Consider the following 18,825-nt stretch of genomic DNA (forward strand, 5'->3'; position numbering starts at 1 on the left):
GCACTACAAGATGAGTTGGGACTAATGCAAGAGTGACAACATTGAAGGAACAAGGACGTTCGACGTCGGAATCTCGACATGAGTATTTTCCAATTCCGTCTTTGAGCCTGGGCGGTTGCTGCCTCAGCCGGAGCAGTTCTGAGCAGCCTCTGCACGTGCCTGATTGACTTGGTTGGGCCTGGAGCCAGGGTGCCTGGAACGGGGCACCCGCGTATAACTACCCAGGGGCCTCCGAAGGTGGTGCTAAAAGTTTACGGGGTCGAGGGCGCAATTGGGCGACACTGCTCTCACGCCATTGTGTCTAGGTGAACAATTCATTGCTCGACCGCATCAAGGCGCGAGTGGATTCTATCGCGACACTGAAAAGATCCATCTTTCTCTCAAACGCCTTAGCAACTGTGATTCTAGTTGTATGAATTGTCATACCCCTACGCTCAATCCTCAGAGCAATTTTCCTATTGAAACCAGACGTCCCCGTTAAGGCTCAACCCTTGGACTGCTCCAATAACAAGGCCTGCGAAATCGATGTTGGATGGCTATGGCAATGAGAAACATTCTTCAATGGCTTATTGTCAGAGTTCGTCCAATTGCCCGATTTGTCGCATCTCGTGTTCGATTGCCAATATTCCGTGGATGGCCAAATTCTTACGAGATGATCCCCACGAAGGGAAACATTGTCCAATTTTTACAAGACATGGAAGGGGGCTGCGTCTCAGATATCTGCTTCCTGAAGAGCCTTACTGGATTTTGGCGCTTGACAAAGACTAAACTGGAGACTGCAGACAAGTTGGAAGATTTCAGACGTCACCCCGAAACATGCAATATCCCTGCCGCGATTGGCGCATCTAAAGCCGATGCTTTCATGCGCGACATCCAAAACGTGAACCACGCCCTGCTGCAATCTACGCATCCCAATGAGCTCTTGGCTGACCTCGAGGAGGCTGACGACGGCCAGTATGCACACTCTGCGGCTCGGTCATTCACAGAATTGTTCGTCCACTGCAGGGACGGACAACTGGATATGACCACATTCTTCGACATAGAATTCATGTACACGAAAAGCAAATTCCACGCAATAAAAAGGGGCGCCGGAAACATCATTCATATCACGGTGTTTTGTTTCGATTATTTCAATCCGAGTTTCTCCCTGGGATGTCTCGTGGAGACGATATTGATACGTTGGATCTCGACCGGGAAAGAGCCGCATTGATCTCGTCTTGTCAAAGAATTGCCGTACCTTACTATTACGGTTTTGTTGAAGAGCAGGCTAGAGTGTCCGGTGAACATTGGAGCACGATTATTTTCAGGGATGCGTCTAGAAAGGTGACAGCCTCTCCTAGCGTCTCAAACCAACGCGAAGATCCCCCTGAAAGACGCGCCTGGCTGGACCAAGCTCAGGCCATTATGCATATGAAGAATGTACAATCCTTTCTCGAGAAAATGAGAGGCAGCAGTGGCGAGCTGGGACTTGAATGGAAGAACTCCATCTCCGAAAGCACTTGGTGGAGGATTCCCCGAGAAAAGGTTAGCGCAACCATGAATTCCTCTCCATGGTTGGAGAATTGCGACAATAGCCACGAGCTACCGTACCACCTGTGGGACGTAAGACAAAGGCGAACCGTGGTTGTCGAGAACCTGGAGGGACCCGTTGAGTATACTGCGATTAGCCATCCATGGGGACGTGCAAGAAAAAGGGACTCGTTTTCCGCCCGCATCCCAGGGCTTGATTGGTGGGCGGTACCACAGAACACGAAGATCGAAGTTTCAGATCCTCCAAGAAATTTTGGTTTCTTGTCCTTTTGCGACCCCCTATATATGGATTGATCTGTTGTGCATTCCGCAAGATGTCGAAGACGCAAACCTCAAATCTATGGCGATCCGTGAGATTGGACGACAGACGAAGATCTTCCAAAGCGCCAGATTTGCCGTGGCATGGCTGAATGATATAGATAGCTGGAACGGATTAGAAAGAGCAATCAGGCTGCTAGCGGTATTCCGTCTAAAATTGGAAGACCAGCTGGAAATTTCCTCCTCATTGTGGAAATCAGTCATGAAAGATGATTTTGTGTCTTTAGAACTCCTATTGCCCGGGCCTCACGTTCATGACGATAGCAATGCGTCGTTGAACGGCTGGCTGACATCGTTATGGACCTTGCAAGAATTGTGCCTTCGGCCAGATATGCGGTTGTGCAACCAACACTGGGAGATCCTCCCGGTTGGAAGCATCAATCGTCATTGCGATATCGGTCTCGATGACATTGCAGCTCTATCCTTATATGTCCTACAAGTCATTCCAGACGAGGAGAGAAATACTCAATCTACGGATGCCTCCCTCCGAAACCAGTGCGTGGTCTCACGAATCTTCGAAGAGTTACGTTCTCTTGAAAGAAAGGGTCACTTGGTCACTCTGCTGAATGCCCCACGCTCCTCGATCTTACAAGCGTGCGCCGATAGGTATTGCGAGCGAAATAGAGCCGAAGCCATTATGTCCGCTATCGGTGTTACAGACTGGTATACAGAAAGAACGCAGACGGGTGAGGAGACATCCGTTGGGGGCTCCGCAAATGAATATCCATTATCTTTCGTGAGAGAAGCCGCAAAGAAACTTGGTGCCACATTCTTTTTCGCCAGTGGCATCATATGGAACGTGAAGAGATTGCTTTTGGAGTCGACTCCACTTCCCACCGGTGCAAGAAACGCCATCTGCTCGATGATGCCCTTCAAGATAGTCTTACAGCGCTTGACGAGTGGATAGACAAGTTCATTCCGCCGTCTAGGAACGTTGCGATTGCCCTATCACAAGATGAGAAAGAACATAACGGGATTTTCCTCAAGCAGATCTCTGAGCGCGAGTTTGTCCAGATAGGAATGTTTTCAACTTTTCGTGAACCGGAAATTGACATCTTGTATTGGAGGGTTGATTGGGTTGTCATTTGAATAGTACTGTAGGCCAAGGGGTTCTAGCTTATGCTAGACTACATTCGTTTCCGGAACATACATAGGTAAAAGCAGCTACTCCAGCAGATAGTTCTAGTTAGCATATACATTCTCTTACCGCCGCTACAACAACAGAGAGGTGGCGTCACGTGTGAAAAGATTCCAGATGGCGGTTTCGCTCATTTTGTTAGTTTTTTTTGGCGGCACACGTTGTGCCTCAACTTATCGGCATCCTTGCAGCCTGATCCATTTATCTAGACTTTGATCACTCGTATCTGCATGACGAGCTTTGCTATATCAAACCGCTTCGTCATTTCTCAGAAAAGCTATGCCAACCGATCAACTGGAGGTTGGCATCGTCGGAGCAGGCATAGCAGGTCTGTCAGCCGCTATCGCGCTTTCCAGAGCAGGACATTCGATCGAGCTATATGAAAAATCCAAGTTCCGGAATGAAACCGGTGCCGCCATTATCATAGGACCGAATGGAACGCGAATCCTGTCGAAATGGGGCTGTGATTTTGACCAGGCCGGAGCTCTGGACTACAGCCAAATGCGCCGGATCCGGGCAGACACCACCGAAGTTGACTCGGTAGAATTCTTCACCGACATCAAAGAAAAGTACGGTGACAGATGGCTGCTTTTCCACCGAGCAGATCTCCATGCAGGGCTGAAACAACTGGTGGAGGCACGACAACCTCAGCCCCAGATACACCTCGGCACCGAAGTGGTGGATGTGGATGTCGACAACGGAGTCCTCCGGCTTGCCAACGGCAATGAGGTGAATAAAGACCTAGTCATCATTGCCGATGGCGCACATAGCGAACTTATTGCCAAAGTCATCGGCCGTCCGTATCCTGTCACCAAATCTCCCATGTCAATGTACCGCTTCTTGCAACCATTCAAACGAGTGCTCGCCCACCCTGAAGCTGGTGAATTCTACAAGGGCCAGCTGCCGGGATTCACCACCTTCTACAAGACAGAGGTGGGCCGACCTGGTCTTCTTATCAATACTTACCCCTGTCGCGGTGGAGAGCTTTTGTATGTGGCGCTTGTGCATCCTACGAAGCCCAAGGAAAAAGGCATTGAAGGCTGGGATTCACCAGCAGACTACCAGGACGTGATCTCAGATGCCAAAGGATTTCATCCGGCGGTTCAAGCGATCTGTGACGATGCCACCGAAGTCAAGGTCTATACCCAAATGTGGAGAGATCCCATTGAGAAGTATTCAAAAGGCCAAGCCATCTTAGTAGGCGATGCGGGCCATCTCATGTTACCCACTCACGGCCAAGGTGCGTCAATGGCTTTAGAAGACGCCATGGCATTGGAAGTGCTCTTTCAGGATGTCAAATCTCCCTCAGACGTGCGGTCCCGAGCGCAAATTTTCGACAAGCTTCGCATTCCTCGAGTCAGCGCCGTGCAGACAATGTCGAACAAGATGGTGGGTCCGCCCGACAAGATGATGGCGGAGGTGAAGAAGTATTATGATGGGCAAATCCCCAGCCCCAAGGCCAAGACATTCTCTCAGGAGTACAATGACTTCTTCTTTTTGTATGACATTGCAGAAGAAGCAAAGAAATTGATCAGTGCTTGAGGGTGACAGATACCGGCAGATCTTCTTGATGTATGGCCCTTTCTAGAACAAATCAGGCTCAATGGCAAGCATCATAATACGAGCTTATCTGGAGCGCCCACCTCCCCGAACATAGTCTTGGTGTCCCCCTTCCCAAACGCGGGGAAGTATGCTACATTTTATCTCTATAGCTTAAAGGGATAAGCCTATCGCCACGATGGTACCTCATTTTTGTGTTGCCACATTCGACCGCGAGACACTGAACACATACCTACAGAACTTCCTCAGTTTGCTGGGGTATTGGTGTACAGCGTACTTCGTGATCCTGTTCAACGAACACGTCATGGAATTTGGACGACTACGATCCCGAGGGCTAGAGCGATCCGTGTCGATTACCATCGGGCTTTGGCGCATTGACGACGTTTGGATTCAGTGTCGCGGCCTAGTGCATAGGCATGGTTGACGCCATTACGAAGAGAGAGAAGGGATTACCGACTGCTTGAAAATACATTCTTTACGGCATTCGAGTTCAACCTCCGATTCAATATTTGAAAGAATTTCATAGGATGCCTCTCAACTCAGTCCTATGTCACGTATCACACCTGAGGATCTGTTACGCCGGGTTTTCCTAACAAGGAGGGCGATAATATGGCCGGAAAATTATGCACGGAGGCTGGTACAGAGCAAGTCGATGTACCGACTGGTAGGGGTATGATTGAAGATGAAGTTGACAATGTAGTGATATCGTGAGACCATATAGACATAAGTTCTCTACCCCCTCTACCCCTCTACCCAAGCATAGCCCACAGAGGAACGGAAATCATGTCATCTGGCCTTGCTCCCAAGGCTGGCCTGCCGCCATACGTTCCTCATGTCCTTTCGCGATTGCATAAGAGGCCGGATCCGTAACTTCCTATCAGGGCAAGCAACTTTCCTCCCTGACCTGGTCAGCATCTTTCCGTAAGCGTTTTGTGATAGGACTTAGCTCCAAACAACCTGCAGCTGAGTAAATGGCAATTCAATTCTTTAGGCCCCGACAAGCCGACGAACCTGTAATACGTCAGCATATACGCATCGAACAGGCCAGATCAGCAGGGGCATATGGTCATCTCCTTCTGTGGAGATGCAATATATGTTAAGTGAGCCGCCGGATCCGTCGCCGTTGACGTGCCAATAGCACTCCGCGATCTTCTTGAGCGAGATTAGTAAACCTCCGGGACGTCGTCATGATATATACTGACTCGTGTGCGTGACGCAGGAACACTGACGCACTGGTGCCAAAATAGCAATGTTTCCCACAGGTCGTTAATGTCGAAAGTCGAGGAGAGGAGAGGGAGGTTTCCTAGGTACCTACCCGAATATGATAAGCACTTTTGGTCGGGTTTTGATCAGGCAGAAGAACATGAGAAAGAAAGGGGTGAGAAGATATTATTTGACTGGCACTCAGAGTGACTGATTCCTTCGTATCGTTAAGCAACTAACAGCCTCGTCGAATCTAGAAGTATCTTTTACCAAGTTTGTCGTAGGTTAGTCAGTGTTTCTTCGGTAATAACTTGACAGAAATATATTCCGAAGGGAGTAAATACCTCATCTCTATTCATCTGTGACCTATGATCCATGAATCTGGGGTTTGCCTCTTGATACCAGCTGGTTAGCATTCTCTTACCCGCGGCCCCCGGCCTTCTCCCGGTGCTCATCTGAGTTACCTTGGGCAAGCACCTTCTCGAGTTGCACCCACTCCGGTACAGTGTGTCTCTCCGCAACCCAGTGCTGGGCATAGATAAAGCCCTCTGTCACTGCTTGCAGAAGGATATCGCTGTGCTGCACGTCCACCCAGCATTTTGCCTCCTGTGCCGTGCGAGTAAGTAGGCGCTGGTACTGAGACGTAAGTGCAGCTGCAAAACAGTTCTGTCCTCTGGAAACGGAAACCCCCACGAGAAGCAACCAAAGCAATAAGTCTCGTCGTGAAACCCACAGGTCGCCATTGCTTGACTCATCAAGCATGACCAACAGCTTTTCTGCCAATCTCAATGGAACGAAAGACGAATTCCAAGTTGATGTCGAAGACATGTAACAGACGATGTACACTGAGATTCGACAGCACTCTGCAATTGGTCCAGGCTCTTGTTGGGGGCTTTCAGGGAAAATGAGACGAGATTCGATCGATGTTTGTAGATCATTCACTGTTGTCTGATCGACTGTCTCGGCGGCGATGAGGGTCTGCAAATGGACGATTTCACAAATGCAGGAAATAATATCCTCGCTGATGACTTGGCGATGACAGGTGAATCCGACTGGGAGCCCTTGGCTGGACTCAGATAGGAACCCTGCGGTTTGCCTGAAAATAGCTGAGAAATCGTGCTGATAAAATCGTTGTCGATCGCCGACAAGGGCAGCTCCTAACAAATGTTGCCTGTCATCCGGTTTAGTAAGTTCATCTCACCGAGTGATGCTGTATTGACGGACCAGAAAATTGCACGAAGAACTTCAGAACGTAAGGGAAGACCCCGTGCTCGACAAAGTTGCAGCAACTTAGAAAGACCCTTAGCGTGAGTGCTATGCTCGGCAGTGTCGCCAGCTCGATGCTGCATTCCCATTAGCGACCCACTAAAATTCCCAAAGAATGAAACGTACTGCGATGCCGCAAAGAATAAGGATGGTCCCAATGGACAAAGCTCGGAGTGTAGGGTCATCCTTCTCCAGGTCTTCTTGCAACAATCGGATCGCTCTGCCTTTGAACTTGAGAGATTCGCTTGTTGAGCGGCCGCCATTACGCAGGCGAAGGAGGGAATAGAGGAAAGCATATAAAAACGCCGAATTTTCTAGGCATCCAGGAAAAACGGAAAGAGTTGTCAAATCCTTGTTAAAATGGTTCGCAACAAAGAGAGGCTCCGCCGCCACTTGAAATGCGCCTGGGAAGAATGAGGTTAGTCGTCCCTTGCCACCAAGAGACGCACCTACAACTCTTCAGAAGATGGTCAATCCATACTGGGTCAATCTGGGTACGGACGGAGATCTGTGAAGCGTATGGATGCTGACCTTCCTGGCCACAAGAGTCGCCATCACGTGGAGGTTGTCCTGAGCTGAGAAGCGGAGGCTTTAGCGATGCTGAATGGCTGACGCAACACCTTTTGGGCAAGATGTCACTATCGCTTGACAGGAGGGATTCGAATGCTCTTGTGGGAGCATCAGAGTTTTGTGGGCGGTCAGAGGATCGTTGAGAGTCGTTGCGGTGGAGGCCTGATGATGAGCTCCCAGATTCAGTGGTAAAAGACTGAAGCGGATCCGACTGCAGGGAGGATTTTCGTCTCCCGCTTCTTATCTTTCTATCACTGTGAAAATCGGTGACCGTCAAGGACCGAAAATTCTCCAGGCGTTGGGTGCTCTGTTGGTGTGACCTCTCCAAATTGATCTTGCGGACGTGTGAACGTAATGCACGTACTTGGGGGTGGCCCAACGAAGACCCGGGCTTGGTTTCGTGCACAAAGTGGATTTGAGACATGGCAGAGGGATTTGGCAGAGATTCAGATCAGTGATCACAATTCATCAAGGAAGAGCGACCTGTTGTCTGAAAAAGGAAGAAGACCTGATCGATGACTCCACCCCGAGCGAAACGTTTCCCTGCGACATTAGCAATCGGCTTCGGTTCTAGGTGGACTCACGCTACCTCGCCACGGTCAATGTCCTCCAATGCTGACAGGGGCTTCAAGTATAGGCACAGACCTCCCACGCTACACACGCGAGCTCCCGAGAATCTCGCTCAGAGGACCCGCGTCAGTACCTTTCGAAGTGGCAAACGATGATTATGGCATCTCAGGATGTATGCCCAACTAGACATAGATTACCGTCTTGTTCCCTGGTGAGATGTTGGAAAGCGGAATGAATAAGGACCTTACCTCACCCACCCGACTGCGGATCAGTTTATCTCCCGGGTCTTAATAAACACCGTGGAGGCTTAAGGACCTGCTCAATGGTTGCTCTCCCTCCACATGTCTTGACATATCTTAAGATGCCAGCCCTGGTATCCTGTAGATGCCTCTATTGGTCGTCTCTTTATACATCTCTGTCCCTTTGAGTCCCACTGAGGTCATGCTGCCCATATTGCTTAAATTGCAAAAAGATTCCAGAGCACTAGCATCATCGCATCGACGTGTCGATTAAAATCTTACCGTTCCAGACGGCCCGTCGGCTGCGAGCCTGGCGTCGTTGCGCCTGAAATCCGGTATGCCAACCCATTGCACAAAAAAAAAAAAAAAACCCTCCGATCTCCGAGGAGCTCACCCGTGAAAGTGTATGCCCATCACTTTAAGCGAGCTGCAAGGCGGAATCAGAGCATATGAATTAATCATCGTGCAACGTCTGGTTGACGAGCTTTGGGCGTCTGGTTGTTGATATATCAGTAGTGATATAAAGCGTAGCGACGCTTCGGGCTTCAACCCTTGCAAATTACGGACGGTTCCGGCAGCGAGGTTGACAAAAGCTAGCGGCTTTTATGTCATTCCCCGAGAATTCCCTCGCTGATATAATGATTCCCCAGTCAACTTGACAAAAGCAGCACTGGCGCTCTGTTGCTGATATAAACTTTTAGGTGCTGAGAATTAAAGCAGCAGCTCTATCTGGCCAATCAGCAGCCAAGTATCGCTTATATTACTATATAGCGGCTTGGCAAATATCATTGCTCACGGCCTCCCGTGTCTGATCCAAACCACCCATCGACTCTTTCACAACCACACACTCAAGGCCCTACGACGTCGTGCTGAAGTCGGGAGGCGGGTTCGAAATGCCATTGAGGAAAACTCAAACAAGACAATGACATCCACACCTCGCTAGCTCCGTATCCGCACACGATGTCGCCCCCCGGCGTCACTGAAGTTCAGGAGCCCCTTCCGCTTCCCGGGCGGGATTCCCTCGAGCTCGCTTCACTGGCTGATTCGGATCATGATGAGCTTCCTACCTCCGAGTCCTCTTCCAGGTCCGGCGTCTCCTCTTCTCGACGATTATCTCTCGAGAACGAAGACCCTCTCGACAGCGCCAACCCGGCAGCACGCGACCGCTTACGGGGACGATCTTACTCCGTATCCTCCGCCTTCGACTTCACCCCGGCGCTGTTCCCCCTCTCCTCGACCGGAGGAGGATATACTGCACTTGGGAATCCATCAAATGTGTCGCTGTCACTGGAAAGACGAGGCCCCCTGCAAAATCTAGAGAAGAACAAGACCTTGACATATCTGAACGGCCTTTCCTTGGTGGTTGGGTTGATCATTGGCTCGGGGATATTTTCTTCACCAGCCCAAGTGAATTCTCATGCAGGATCTCCAGGGGCATCGCTGATTGTATGGACGATATCCGGACTCCTGGCGTGGACCGGGGCCACGTCTTATGCAGAGCTAGGAGGAGCCATCCCCCTCAACGGAGGTGCTCAAGTATATCTGGCCAAAATTTTTGGAGAGGTAGTTGGGTTTCTCTTCACGTGGTCAGCCATCCTGGTTTTGAAACCGGGGGGGGCGGCCATCATCGCCATTATCTTCGGAGAATACATGGTGCGTGCGGTGATTGGGGCGGAGGTCGAAGACATCAATCCCTGGATTAACAAGATCCCCGCCTTGGGCGCCCTCACCCTCGTGACCCTCCTCAACTGTGTCTCAACACGCTTTGCAGCACGCATGGGCGACATTTTCATGTTCTTCAAGTTTGTAGCGCTGGTCGCCGTGACGATCGTCGGCATCATCGTTGCTGTAACGGGTCTTTCCTTCAACGGCGCTGCGAACAGAGACTGGCGAAACCACAACTGGTTCGAGGGAACGTCAACCGACATCTCCAACTGGGCCGTTGCTTTATACGCGGGACTCTGGGCATTTGACGGCTGGGACAACACGAACTATGTGACGGGAGAATTCAAGAATCCAAGCCGCGACCTACCCCGGGTAATCCACACCGCCATGCCCGCCGTCATCGCCTGCTATCTCCTGGCCAACATCTCATACATCTTCGTCCTTCCCATTGAAACGATCAACAAATCCAACACTGTCGCCGTGCAGTTCGGCAGCAAAGTCTTCGGATCTATCGGCGGACTCGTCCTCGCTCTCATCGTCGGCGCGTCCTGCTTTGGCGCCCTGAACGCCACGACATTCACCTCCGGCCGACTCGTCTACGTCGCCGGGCGCGAAGGCTACATCCCTTCCATCTTCGGCAAGATCGGCTTCGGCTACGCCTCTGGCCCGGAGACACCCGCACCGCTGAACAAACTTCGCAAACGCTCCTGGTTTTCCAAGACACTGGCGCGAGTGTTCGGCGACGAATCCATCGGCCTCGGTTACACGCCCGTGAACGCCATGTTACTTAACATGGCCCTGTGCTTGATCTACATCTGCCTCGGCGAGTTCAAGACACTCATTACCTTCTACGGCGTCGCAGGCTACACGTTCTACTTCCTGACCGTGTTGGGCCTAATTGTGCTTCGAATCAGGGAACCACATCTCGAACGGCCTTATCGCACCTGGATTACGACGCCTATCATCTTCTGCTGCGTGAGTTTATTCCTCGTCAGCCGTGCCGTGATCGCACAGCCACTGCAGACCGTGATTGTTATCGCATTCGTTGCCAGTGGCGTCCCCGTGTATTATTGGCGTGTTGTGCGGAGAGACGACTCTGGGGTATCGGGGAAAAGGGAACGAAGATTCTGGAGGCGATGGGGCAGGTCCGGAAGGTAATATCAGCGTGAGGATTTTGAGCCCATATGGGACGCGGGACGATTTTCATATACCTACGCCACACTACTCCAGTTGGACTATGACTGCTCCTAGTCTCGTCTGGCTGATCAACCGGCGACCAGGCTACAGCAGCCGGGGATGTACCGTCGGTATGGGATCGGATAGAATACAGCTTTAAATCCGAGCAGCTGAGCAGTTGAGTAGTGCATAATTGAATTCCCGGTATAGAACGAATGCTCTTCTCGCCCAAGAAAAGCTCACTGCGCGGAAATAGGAACTTTCCAGGAAGGAGGCAGAGGACCTCCTTGGCCAAGGGTCGCTCAAAACCGAGATACATACACCAGGAATACATAGTGGGAATCTCAAAATGAAACTCGTCGGCAAAAGAAAAGGGAGGGAGACGTCTTCTCTGAAGGAGAACTCGAAGTTCCGGCACCTCGCGAGCTGTGAGCCAAGTGTCCCTGTCCGAGTTGTCTCGCGTTCTTGGTCTTTCAATCCATCATTAGCAACAGCGATAGCCAGTGACAACAAATGTCCATATCCACATGCAAGATGATCCAGAAGAAAATAAGTCTCCCGCGAATGCTGAATCGCGAAGATCCTCGCTCACGATGCTGGAATCATATAGACTTCGGCATGCCTTCTTCCCACTTGGCAGACCCAGAAATACCTATGCGGTTTCTTTGCTACCCACGGCGGAGGAGGGTGAGGTCGACTTAGATTTTGTCTTTCCCTTCTTGACCTTCAAGTGCTTTGGCTCCGTTGCTTGAACATCTTTAGAAAATAAAAGCTGCCGTACCTTCTTTAGCTCATTTGCTCCCTCGGAAAGTTGAAGTGTATGCCGATTCTTCTTTAGCTCCGTTGCTGCCGAGGAAAATACAGGATGGCCGCATAGTTTGATTTGGGATTCCTTGGACTGGTCTTGTGGTCCCTCCTTATCCTCTGTGGTTTGAATCTCTTTTGCTCGGACGCCACCGTTTCTCTTCCGACGGGTTCGAGGCTGAACCCGCGGAATAACCATCTAGACCGGCTTTGCCCGCCCACGGCTTTCCGACAACTACGCCCTTTTCGTAGATTTCAAGCGCTGGTTTGATTTAGCTGATAATGTTTTGAGACGGGCCGATGCAACCCAGGGTTTCTGATGAGCCTGGGATGCCGCCGCCTGTTTTGCACCGTCATCGATGCGCTCATTATTTCTCGTTGTCACTGTCATCGTCCTCGCGTCGCATTTGAGAGGCATGTGCCGGATCTTCGTCGCACTTCCAGCTCTCAATCGCCCGACAGATGCGTTTGCAATTGCAAACGGAAGCGGTTTTACATCTTGACTCGAATTGGACTGTTTCCTCGGCAGAGATGCAGAATGGTCGAGAGTTTTGTCTTTAAGGACCGGTTCCCAGCTTCTTGTAAGTCGCAGCAACAGATGGTCCCCTTCATTTAGTGGCAGTTTGGCTCGATCCGCAAATGCAAGAATGGATGAACTAGGGTTCGATATCCGCAAATAATCCCTGATTGTCTTAGGTTTCTCGTTGAAAGTCGTAAAAAGATAGTAAGCCTGGAGATTTCTTATCCACTGTCGCTTCCATGATGATCTGAAGGGTACTTGTATTTTCTTCAGCTTCCGGCAAAACCGTGCCGTTTGAAGAGTTTTCAAAGCCATGGCTCCAGTCAAGCGTCGCAGATACTCAGCACGTGAGAGTGTCCGTGCAAGATGCGGCGATCTTGGGAGTCGATCGGAGTGATCGAGGTCATTGCTTTGTTCGAGGTCGCTGCTTTGTTCAAGGTCGTTGCCCTTTCTCAGGTCCCTGCTTTTCCCTGGGACGTTACTTATTTTCTTGTACAGGAGTACAGGGCCAAATGCAGAGGCGGAGGAGTGGAGCGAGTCTAACGAGCAAGGCACGATATCCTGCGACTCTCTGTGAACAAGGTGGTATAACTGTAGGGCTGCGTAAGGGCGAGCGGCAAGGTCTAGGAAAATGTATTAGTGAAATGTCATTTTGGTCAAGATGAGAAACCTCACGAGTAAAGAAACCAGTGGGATTATCCATACCAGCCTCCCAGGTCGCACGCTGAAGGGTGAGTTGAGGTAGTGCATGGCGATAGCTTCGGTCAACGAGTGCTGAAATGAAGCCAATAGTAGGATCTTCTATGGAGTCGTGGCAGATTTGACCCTGATCGCCCGTGAGATCATAGCATCCCTCCATATCGATGAGGAAATCAGACGCCAGTCTCGTTCGCTGCAAGTTCATGTTGACTCCCACTTTCAAGATTCCAGGGTTACCAAGGACGCTTTGAAAACGATCAAAACGCAGGATTTCGCCGGCTGACATGACACCAAGGTGGAAGATTGCGACTTCACGATCACTTGCGAGCATCATAAACTCAACTCGAGCGTAATGATTCCGCGACGGAGATACAGCGTGAATAGCAGTATCAATTCCCAGGGCTTTCGAGGTCGAGAATCGTTTCAAAACATCCAGCGCAAACTCGACATCGACGACGTGGTGAATTGGAATAGCTGCGTCACGGGGATATAGGTTTTTTGGTCTTCGCCAGGGTGGATCATCTTGTTTTCCAGCGGAAGGCAATCCTAGGATAGATTGGGGATTGGCTCGAGCCTCTGGAGTGGGATGGACACTTGTCATCAAGTCGCTTCGCGTGCGCGGGGGGCTGGAAATTCCAATGGTCATGGACGAAATTCCTGTCCAAATTGTTGCATTTGTCAACAGTCTCCAAATCTCCCGCCGATCCGCTATCATGGCATCCTTAATAGAGGTAAATTTATAATGCCGCTCCCGACCTTCCAGCGAATCACGAGGTAACCAAAACTCCGAGCTGATAAACTTTTGTACAGACACCATCAATGAATGAGCTCTGGCTTGGAATATGGCAAACGGTCGGAACTTCAACACCTGGGCGGTTTGAAGAGGAAGGTTGGACCTGAGCCCGGACAACTGATATTGAGAAAAGGACGTGATAAACAATGTCGCAGTACCCAGAGCTCGATTGTACATCTTTTTAGCGAGGTACCGAGACGCAGAACGATAGTAGTCAGCGCGCTTTGTGGGATGCCTCCCTTGCAACTGCTCCCAGCGCCTAAGTATCTCGAAGGAGTTGGTTTCAATGTCGTATAGGAGTAAATAGAATTGCAAATGGCGGACATCAAACTCGAAGAGTTCGGGCAGATTCGTGTACAGCATGTCGCAGCGTCTGATCTTTCGGAGTTTATGCAATTCCGCCGAGACTTCTCGTCCCAATACCTGTGCTTCAAATCTCAGCAACAGGATTTCACTCATCGCGCGTTTGATGTTCCACCCTTTCGCTCCTGTGGAAGTAAAATGCTCCTTGGCCGCGTCAGTGCTGGGAATAGAACCTTTCTCCCAAAGTCCTCTCGTCGCCAGATCTCTTGCTATTGACCAGAGATTTGAGTCACAGAGAATGTCATCGGTAATATCCTGGAAGACCTTCGTGGATTCTCTGAGGGTATCGTTGATGCTTCCCTGTTCGGCCACGAAGTTCAACTGCCACTCTAGCATGACGCCTTTTTCCCGAAGTGAGTTCTTAAATTGTTGTCTTTCATCGCGTAGCTGTGTCAGATCTGTGCGTATGACGGAAATCCCATCGTCCAGGAGCTGCAGGCGTCGCTCGATCGGTGCAATAAGCTGAGCGACATGCTCTTTGGCCCGCATTTTCCAGTACTCCTCCTTGGCACGATCTCTCGCGGATGCCAGTATGGACGCAATCGATTCGCGGCTGGTGTGTTCTAATTCTAGTTTCCTGACGATCCCCCATGCGCTTTCCTCCTTTCTTTTGTAGGCGGCCACCCATTCTTGTTTCCTCCACGAAATCTCTGTCTGTCGTTCCTGCTCCTGCAAGGGGTTTTCTGGGAGCAATGGATTGGGAGCTCCGACATTTTCGGCCCGCCTTCTATTTCCTGACCGCGGAGGAGCCAACGTACCAGGAAAAGGTGGTAAACTCCCGGGGCCCGGAGGCCTTCCAGGTGGCAGGTGGTGGTGATCTGAAGGACGCCTTGCTGGAAGTCCCAGGGCGGAAGCATGTCGTGTTTTGGCCGGATTTAACAAGAGTATTGAGACTGTACTGAATTTTCGCCGGTTCCGGTGATCTTGCAGACGCTGGCCCCGGAGTCCATTTTTTCTCTGTCTGCAGGAAGTTGTGCAGAACAGGTAGAATGGGTGCTTGGGGGGAATTCTGCGTTCAGATATTGCGTACCATGGTGTCCAGCTCCTCTCGAGGCGTGGAATTTGGCCAATGGAAACTTCGTCGTAACAACAAGCCGGGCGAAGCGTCAAGGCACGAGAAACTGGCCTGGACGGGCCCGAGTCATGTATAACCCGGTGGCACCCATTGAACATGGGCGTAACTAGGCCGAGGAGAGTGCCGCCCTGCTGACAGCATCTATGAATCGCAATGATGGTTCGAAATACGGAAAACGCAGCTGAAAGTTTATGCTCCACAGTGCCCAGCCTCGCATCGTACGGCGGAGCATTCAAGTATCTATAGTCATGTACCCGGTTGTGCCAGGTAAACGCGAAACCATAGTCTCTTTGCACGATATCCTTTGCCAACGTGTTCTCTATAAGGATCTCGTCAAGGTCTTCATACGGTTAATGTCTTCCCCAGCTTCGAACTCTCCCTGGCAAGCTCAACCAACCGGATTACACCCACAGCTTGCTCGGGAGGAACTGGGACTTTTGAGACATCACCATTCAATGCGGCTGCTAGTCGTTGATAGTACTCGGTGTATGTCGGCGGCTTCACGGTAGGAGCGACCTCGCTCACGATTTTTCCATCCTTGGAGATGTTCATCGTCCCGTACCTATCCTCAGGCTCGTAACCATATCCTGGGTCGCCCGGTCTGAGACCTTCATGCCTCAACTGATCCTCTTGGGGATCTAGGTGGAACTTCTTGAACGAGCCTTTGTCACCACGAACCCAGAATCGCAATTGATTCACTTCAGGGCTGACGACGCCGGCTTTGACCGTAACCAACATCTTGCCATAATGCAACAGCACGGTGCAAGAATCCTCCAGACCCGTCGTGTTCATTTCCCTTTGCGATCCCACAAATCCAGTAATCCGCTCAGGCATACCGAAAAGATGGACGACTTGATCCATGAGATGTGTTCCGAGGTCGTAGACAGCACCGGTCCCCGGAGCGTGATATGCCTTCCAGTTATCGGCCGGGGGATCAGGGCGATGTCGATCAAAATGGGTTTCAAATTCGACGATTCTACCCAAGGTTCCATCCTCGATGTGCTTTTGGAGCGTTAAGAAATCCGAGTCCCATCGTCGATTTTGGTAGACGGTAAGGATGACACCCTGGGACTTGGCTAGGTCAACCAGTTCTCGTGCTTCAGCGGATGTAGGAGTAAAGGGTTTTTCCACAATGACTGCAGATTGATCAGCTTATCATCTTCGGGCCGAGATGGGATTCTGGCATACCATGCTTCTTCTTCTGCGTTGCCATCTTTGCCAATTGAAAATGTGACTCTGGAGCGGTTGTCACCACGACAACATCTACTTGGTCATCTTGGACCATGTCATCCGCAGAACGATACAACTTGATGTTGGGATGGTCGATGCTCGCGTCATCGTCGGGCTTGGGGCTTCGCTGCACGATGGCGTATAGATTGAAGTCGGATACCGCATTGACAAAGGGAATATGAAATATCTTCGCACTCAAGCCATATCCAATGATGCCGACATTGTATTTGTTTCCGGCCATTGCCCAAATATGCCGAGCAGGTTTTGGACAGCCTGGTTGAAGGACCGACTCAACCTTGATCCGATGCTTTCCCCCTTTATATCAGAGGTTCTTCACCTTGACTCCGACCAACCTCCAGCTGAGGCAAAATGAATCGGTGGACCCCACAACGCGCTGAAAAGTCCGTTTGAGTGGTGGGGAATTTTCCAGCATGAGCCTCCGAATACATCACAAAACTTCCATCTTGGTTGTTTCTGGAAATCTCCCCGCAATGCTGGCCGGAAACGAGGTCGAGTCCCGTTTGAGCAATTTCTTGAATCAGTTCCGTGTCTCATCCTGCGTCTGATGCTGAATTGAAATAGTCAGGTCTACTCATTCGAGATATCTAGTAAGTATCTGTTCCCTCGCTAGGTCTTTCCTACCAAATGTACTCCCGCAACGCCAGCAAAGATGCTTTTCCTGGCCCGGTCTCAGCTCAAGCTCTTCTTCAGACTTCACCAGAACCAGGGACCTTTTTTAAATCAGGCCCAAACACGTCCCCGTCCCTTTCCAATCTCTCTCTTTCGAGCTTGCGTTTCTTGAGGGCCTTTTCAGCATCACTCCCATCGCCTTCCCTCTTTTCTGCAGCCTTGGCCCTCGCGACAGCGACGATGTCCATCTTCTCGGGATTCTGGCAGACGGTCAATTTCTTCCTAATACGCTTCATCTCTCTCCGCTGTGTTGAATCATCATCTGGTAGGCGATAAGAGGCTAGGAGCGTCGCGCAGGCGGAGATCGTCGACACCAGCTTCGGTTCCAGCGACGCGGCGGCTTCGGTGAGCGGGAGCTGGGACAATTTCCGCTCCAGATACGTGTCGACCAGTTCTCTGTCCGCGACCATCATGGCAGCAAGCCAGATTTGGCTGGGCGTGTAGAGGAAATATGCGTCGGTCATCTGTGCGGCCGTGGCGAGTAACGTCTTCGCCTGATCCGCGGCCGTGCCGATCCGCTTGGCCGAACCCGTAGATTTCGAAATGGGCCCGAGTTGGCCCTCTTCGGCCATGACGTTCATCTCGATATGTCCGCCTGCTAGCCCTTTCATGGGATGGCGCACGTCGAGCGTGAAGCGGAGTCCCTGGAGGAGCAGGAATTCGGGAGCTTTGACGTCGTCTTCGCTGACATTTTCAAGCTCGGCAACAAACTTCGGCAGAGATATGTAGAAATGGTCGGCCTTGGTTGCAAGGTAGAGAGCACACATCATTATTTGTTTCGGATGATACGTCATGGGGGAATGTGTGAGATAGAAGCGGCGGAGATACTGGATTGCAGTAGCCTGGATCGAAATCAGAACCGCCCACATCTGTAGAAGGAGACGCAAAACCCAGGGGACAAATCCTGTAAAGGGGCTCCGAGAGATATATGGAGGAACAGAAAAAGACCCATACCACGACGTTTGATGGTATTCTCGGATTCATGGCCTCGCCCATATCTATGATCTTTGAGCAACCCCATTCCACAATTTTCAATTCTTCGTCCACGGTGAGGGTCTGAATATCGACCTCTGCATCCGCGGCGTCCGCTCCGCCTCCATTGGCGGGATCATCGTTACTTCCATTCTGAACCACATTGGCCGATTTGGCTCTCCGGAAGGCGGCTCTAACTCGCTCAGAGGCGAGATCGTTGGTGTTCTGCCGTATTCGAGCGAGGCTTTCTTGGGTATATGACCAGTAACGGTATTGCGACGACGTTCTGTAGAAGTCGTCTTCGATCATGATCACAGTGAGCGTCGCACGTTCACTGAGATCCGCGCAAAGCTTCGTCTCAGCCTGCTATTGTCGTTCCAGTTTGTGGAGTTGGTTGTTTGGGAAGGTGACCTGCACGAGCCAGGCAGATTATTGGAGGCTATT

General features: G+C 50.9%; 6 protein-coding genes across 6 annotated transcripts; 3 read left to right on the top strand and 3 right to left on the bottom strand.

Moving 5' to 3' along the window:
• Positions 1-1,152: 1,152 nt before the first annotated feature.
• On the top strand, positions 1,153-2,755 carry Z518_00524 (uncharacterized protein; the record flags this gene model as incomplete). Its single annotated transcript, XM_013421126.1, has 2 exons — positions 1,153-1,524; positions 1,769-2,755. 2 exons carry the CDS (start codon positions 1,153-1,155, stop codon positions 2,753-2,755), a joined length of 1,359 nt encoding a protein of 452 aa, XP_013276580.1.
• Positions 2,756-3,265: 510 nt separating this feature from the next.
• Z518_00525 (uncharacterized protein) lies at positions 3,266-4,528 on the top strand (the record flags this gene model as incomplete). Its single annotated transcript, XM_013421127.1, has 1 exon — positions 3,266-4,528. One exon carries the CDS (start codon positions 3,266-3,268, stop codon positions 4,526-4,528), a length of 1,263 nt encoding a protein of 420 aa, XP_013276581.1.
• Positions 4,529-6,169: 1,641 nt separating this feature from the next.
• Z518_00526 (uncharacterized protein) lies at positions 6,170-8,009 on the bottom strand (the record flags this gene model as incomplete). Its single annotated transcript, XM_013421128.1, has 4 exons — positions 6,170-6,920; positions 6,974-7,092; positions 7,142-7,419; positions 7,469-8,009. The coding sequence occupies 4 exons, from the start codon at positions 8,007-8,009 to the stop codon at positions 6,170-6,172; spliced, it is 1,689 nt and encodes a 562-aa protein (XP_013276582.1).
• Positions 8,010-9,354: 1,345 nt separating this feature from the next.
• On the top strand, positions 9,355-11,217 carry Z518_00527 (uncharacterized protein; the record flags this gene model as incomplete). The annotated part of the gene is made up of 1 exon (XM_013421129.1): positions 9,355-11,217. The coding sequence occupies one exon, from the start codon at positions 9,355-9,357 to the stop codon at positions 11,215-11,217; it is 1,863 nt and encodes a 620-aa protein (XP_013276583.1).
• A 1,057-nt stretch (positions 11,218-12,274) lies between these two features.
• Z518_00528 (uncharacterized protein) lies at positions 12,275-16,960 on the bottom strand (the record flags this gene model as incomplete). The annotated part of the gene is made up of 4 exons (XM_013421130.1): positions 12,275-13,182; positions 13,235-15,791; positions 15,838-16,625; positions 16,678-16,960. 4 exons carry the CDS (start codon positions 16,958-16,960, stop codon positions 12,275-12,277), a joined length of 4,536 nt encoding a protein of 1,511 aa, XP_013276584.1.
• A 466-nt stretch (positions 16,961-17,426) lies between these two features.
• Positions 17,427-18,690, bottom strand: Z518_00529 (uncharacterized protein; the record flags this gene model as incomplete). The annotated part of the gene is made up of 2 exons (XM_013421131.1): positions 17,427-18,251; positions 18,364-18,690. 2 exons carry the CDS (start codon positions 18,688-18,690, stop codon positions 17,427-17,429), a joined length of 1,152 nt encoding a protein of 383 aa, XP_013276585.1.
• Positions 18,691-18,825: the final 135 nt, after the last annotated feature.

The sequence above is a fragment of the Rhinocladiella mackenziei genome, assembly GCF_000835555.1.
Source record: "Rhinocladiella mackenziei CBS 650.93 unplaced genomic scaffold supercont1.1, whole genome shotgun sequence".
Lineage (NCBI taxonomy): Eukaryota > Fungi > Ascomycota > Eurotiomycetes > Chaetothyriales > Herpotrichiellaceae > Rhinocladiella > Rhinocladiella mackenziei.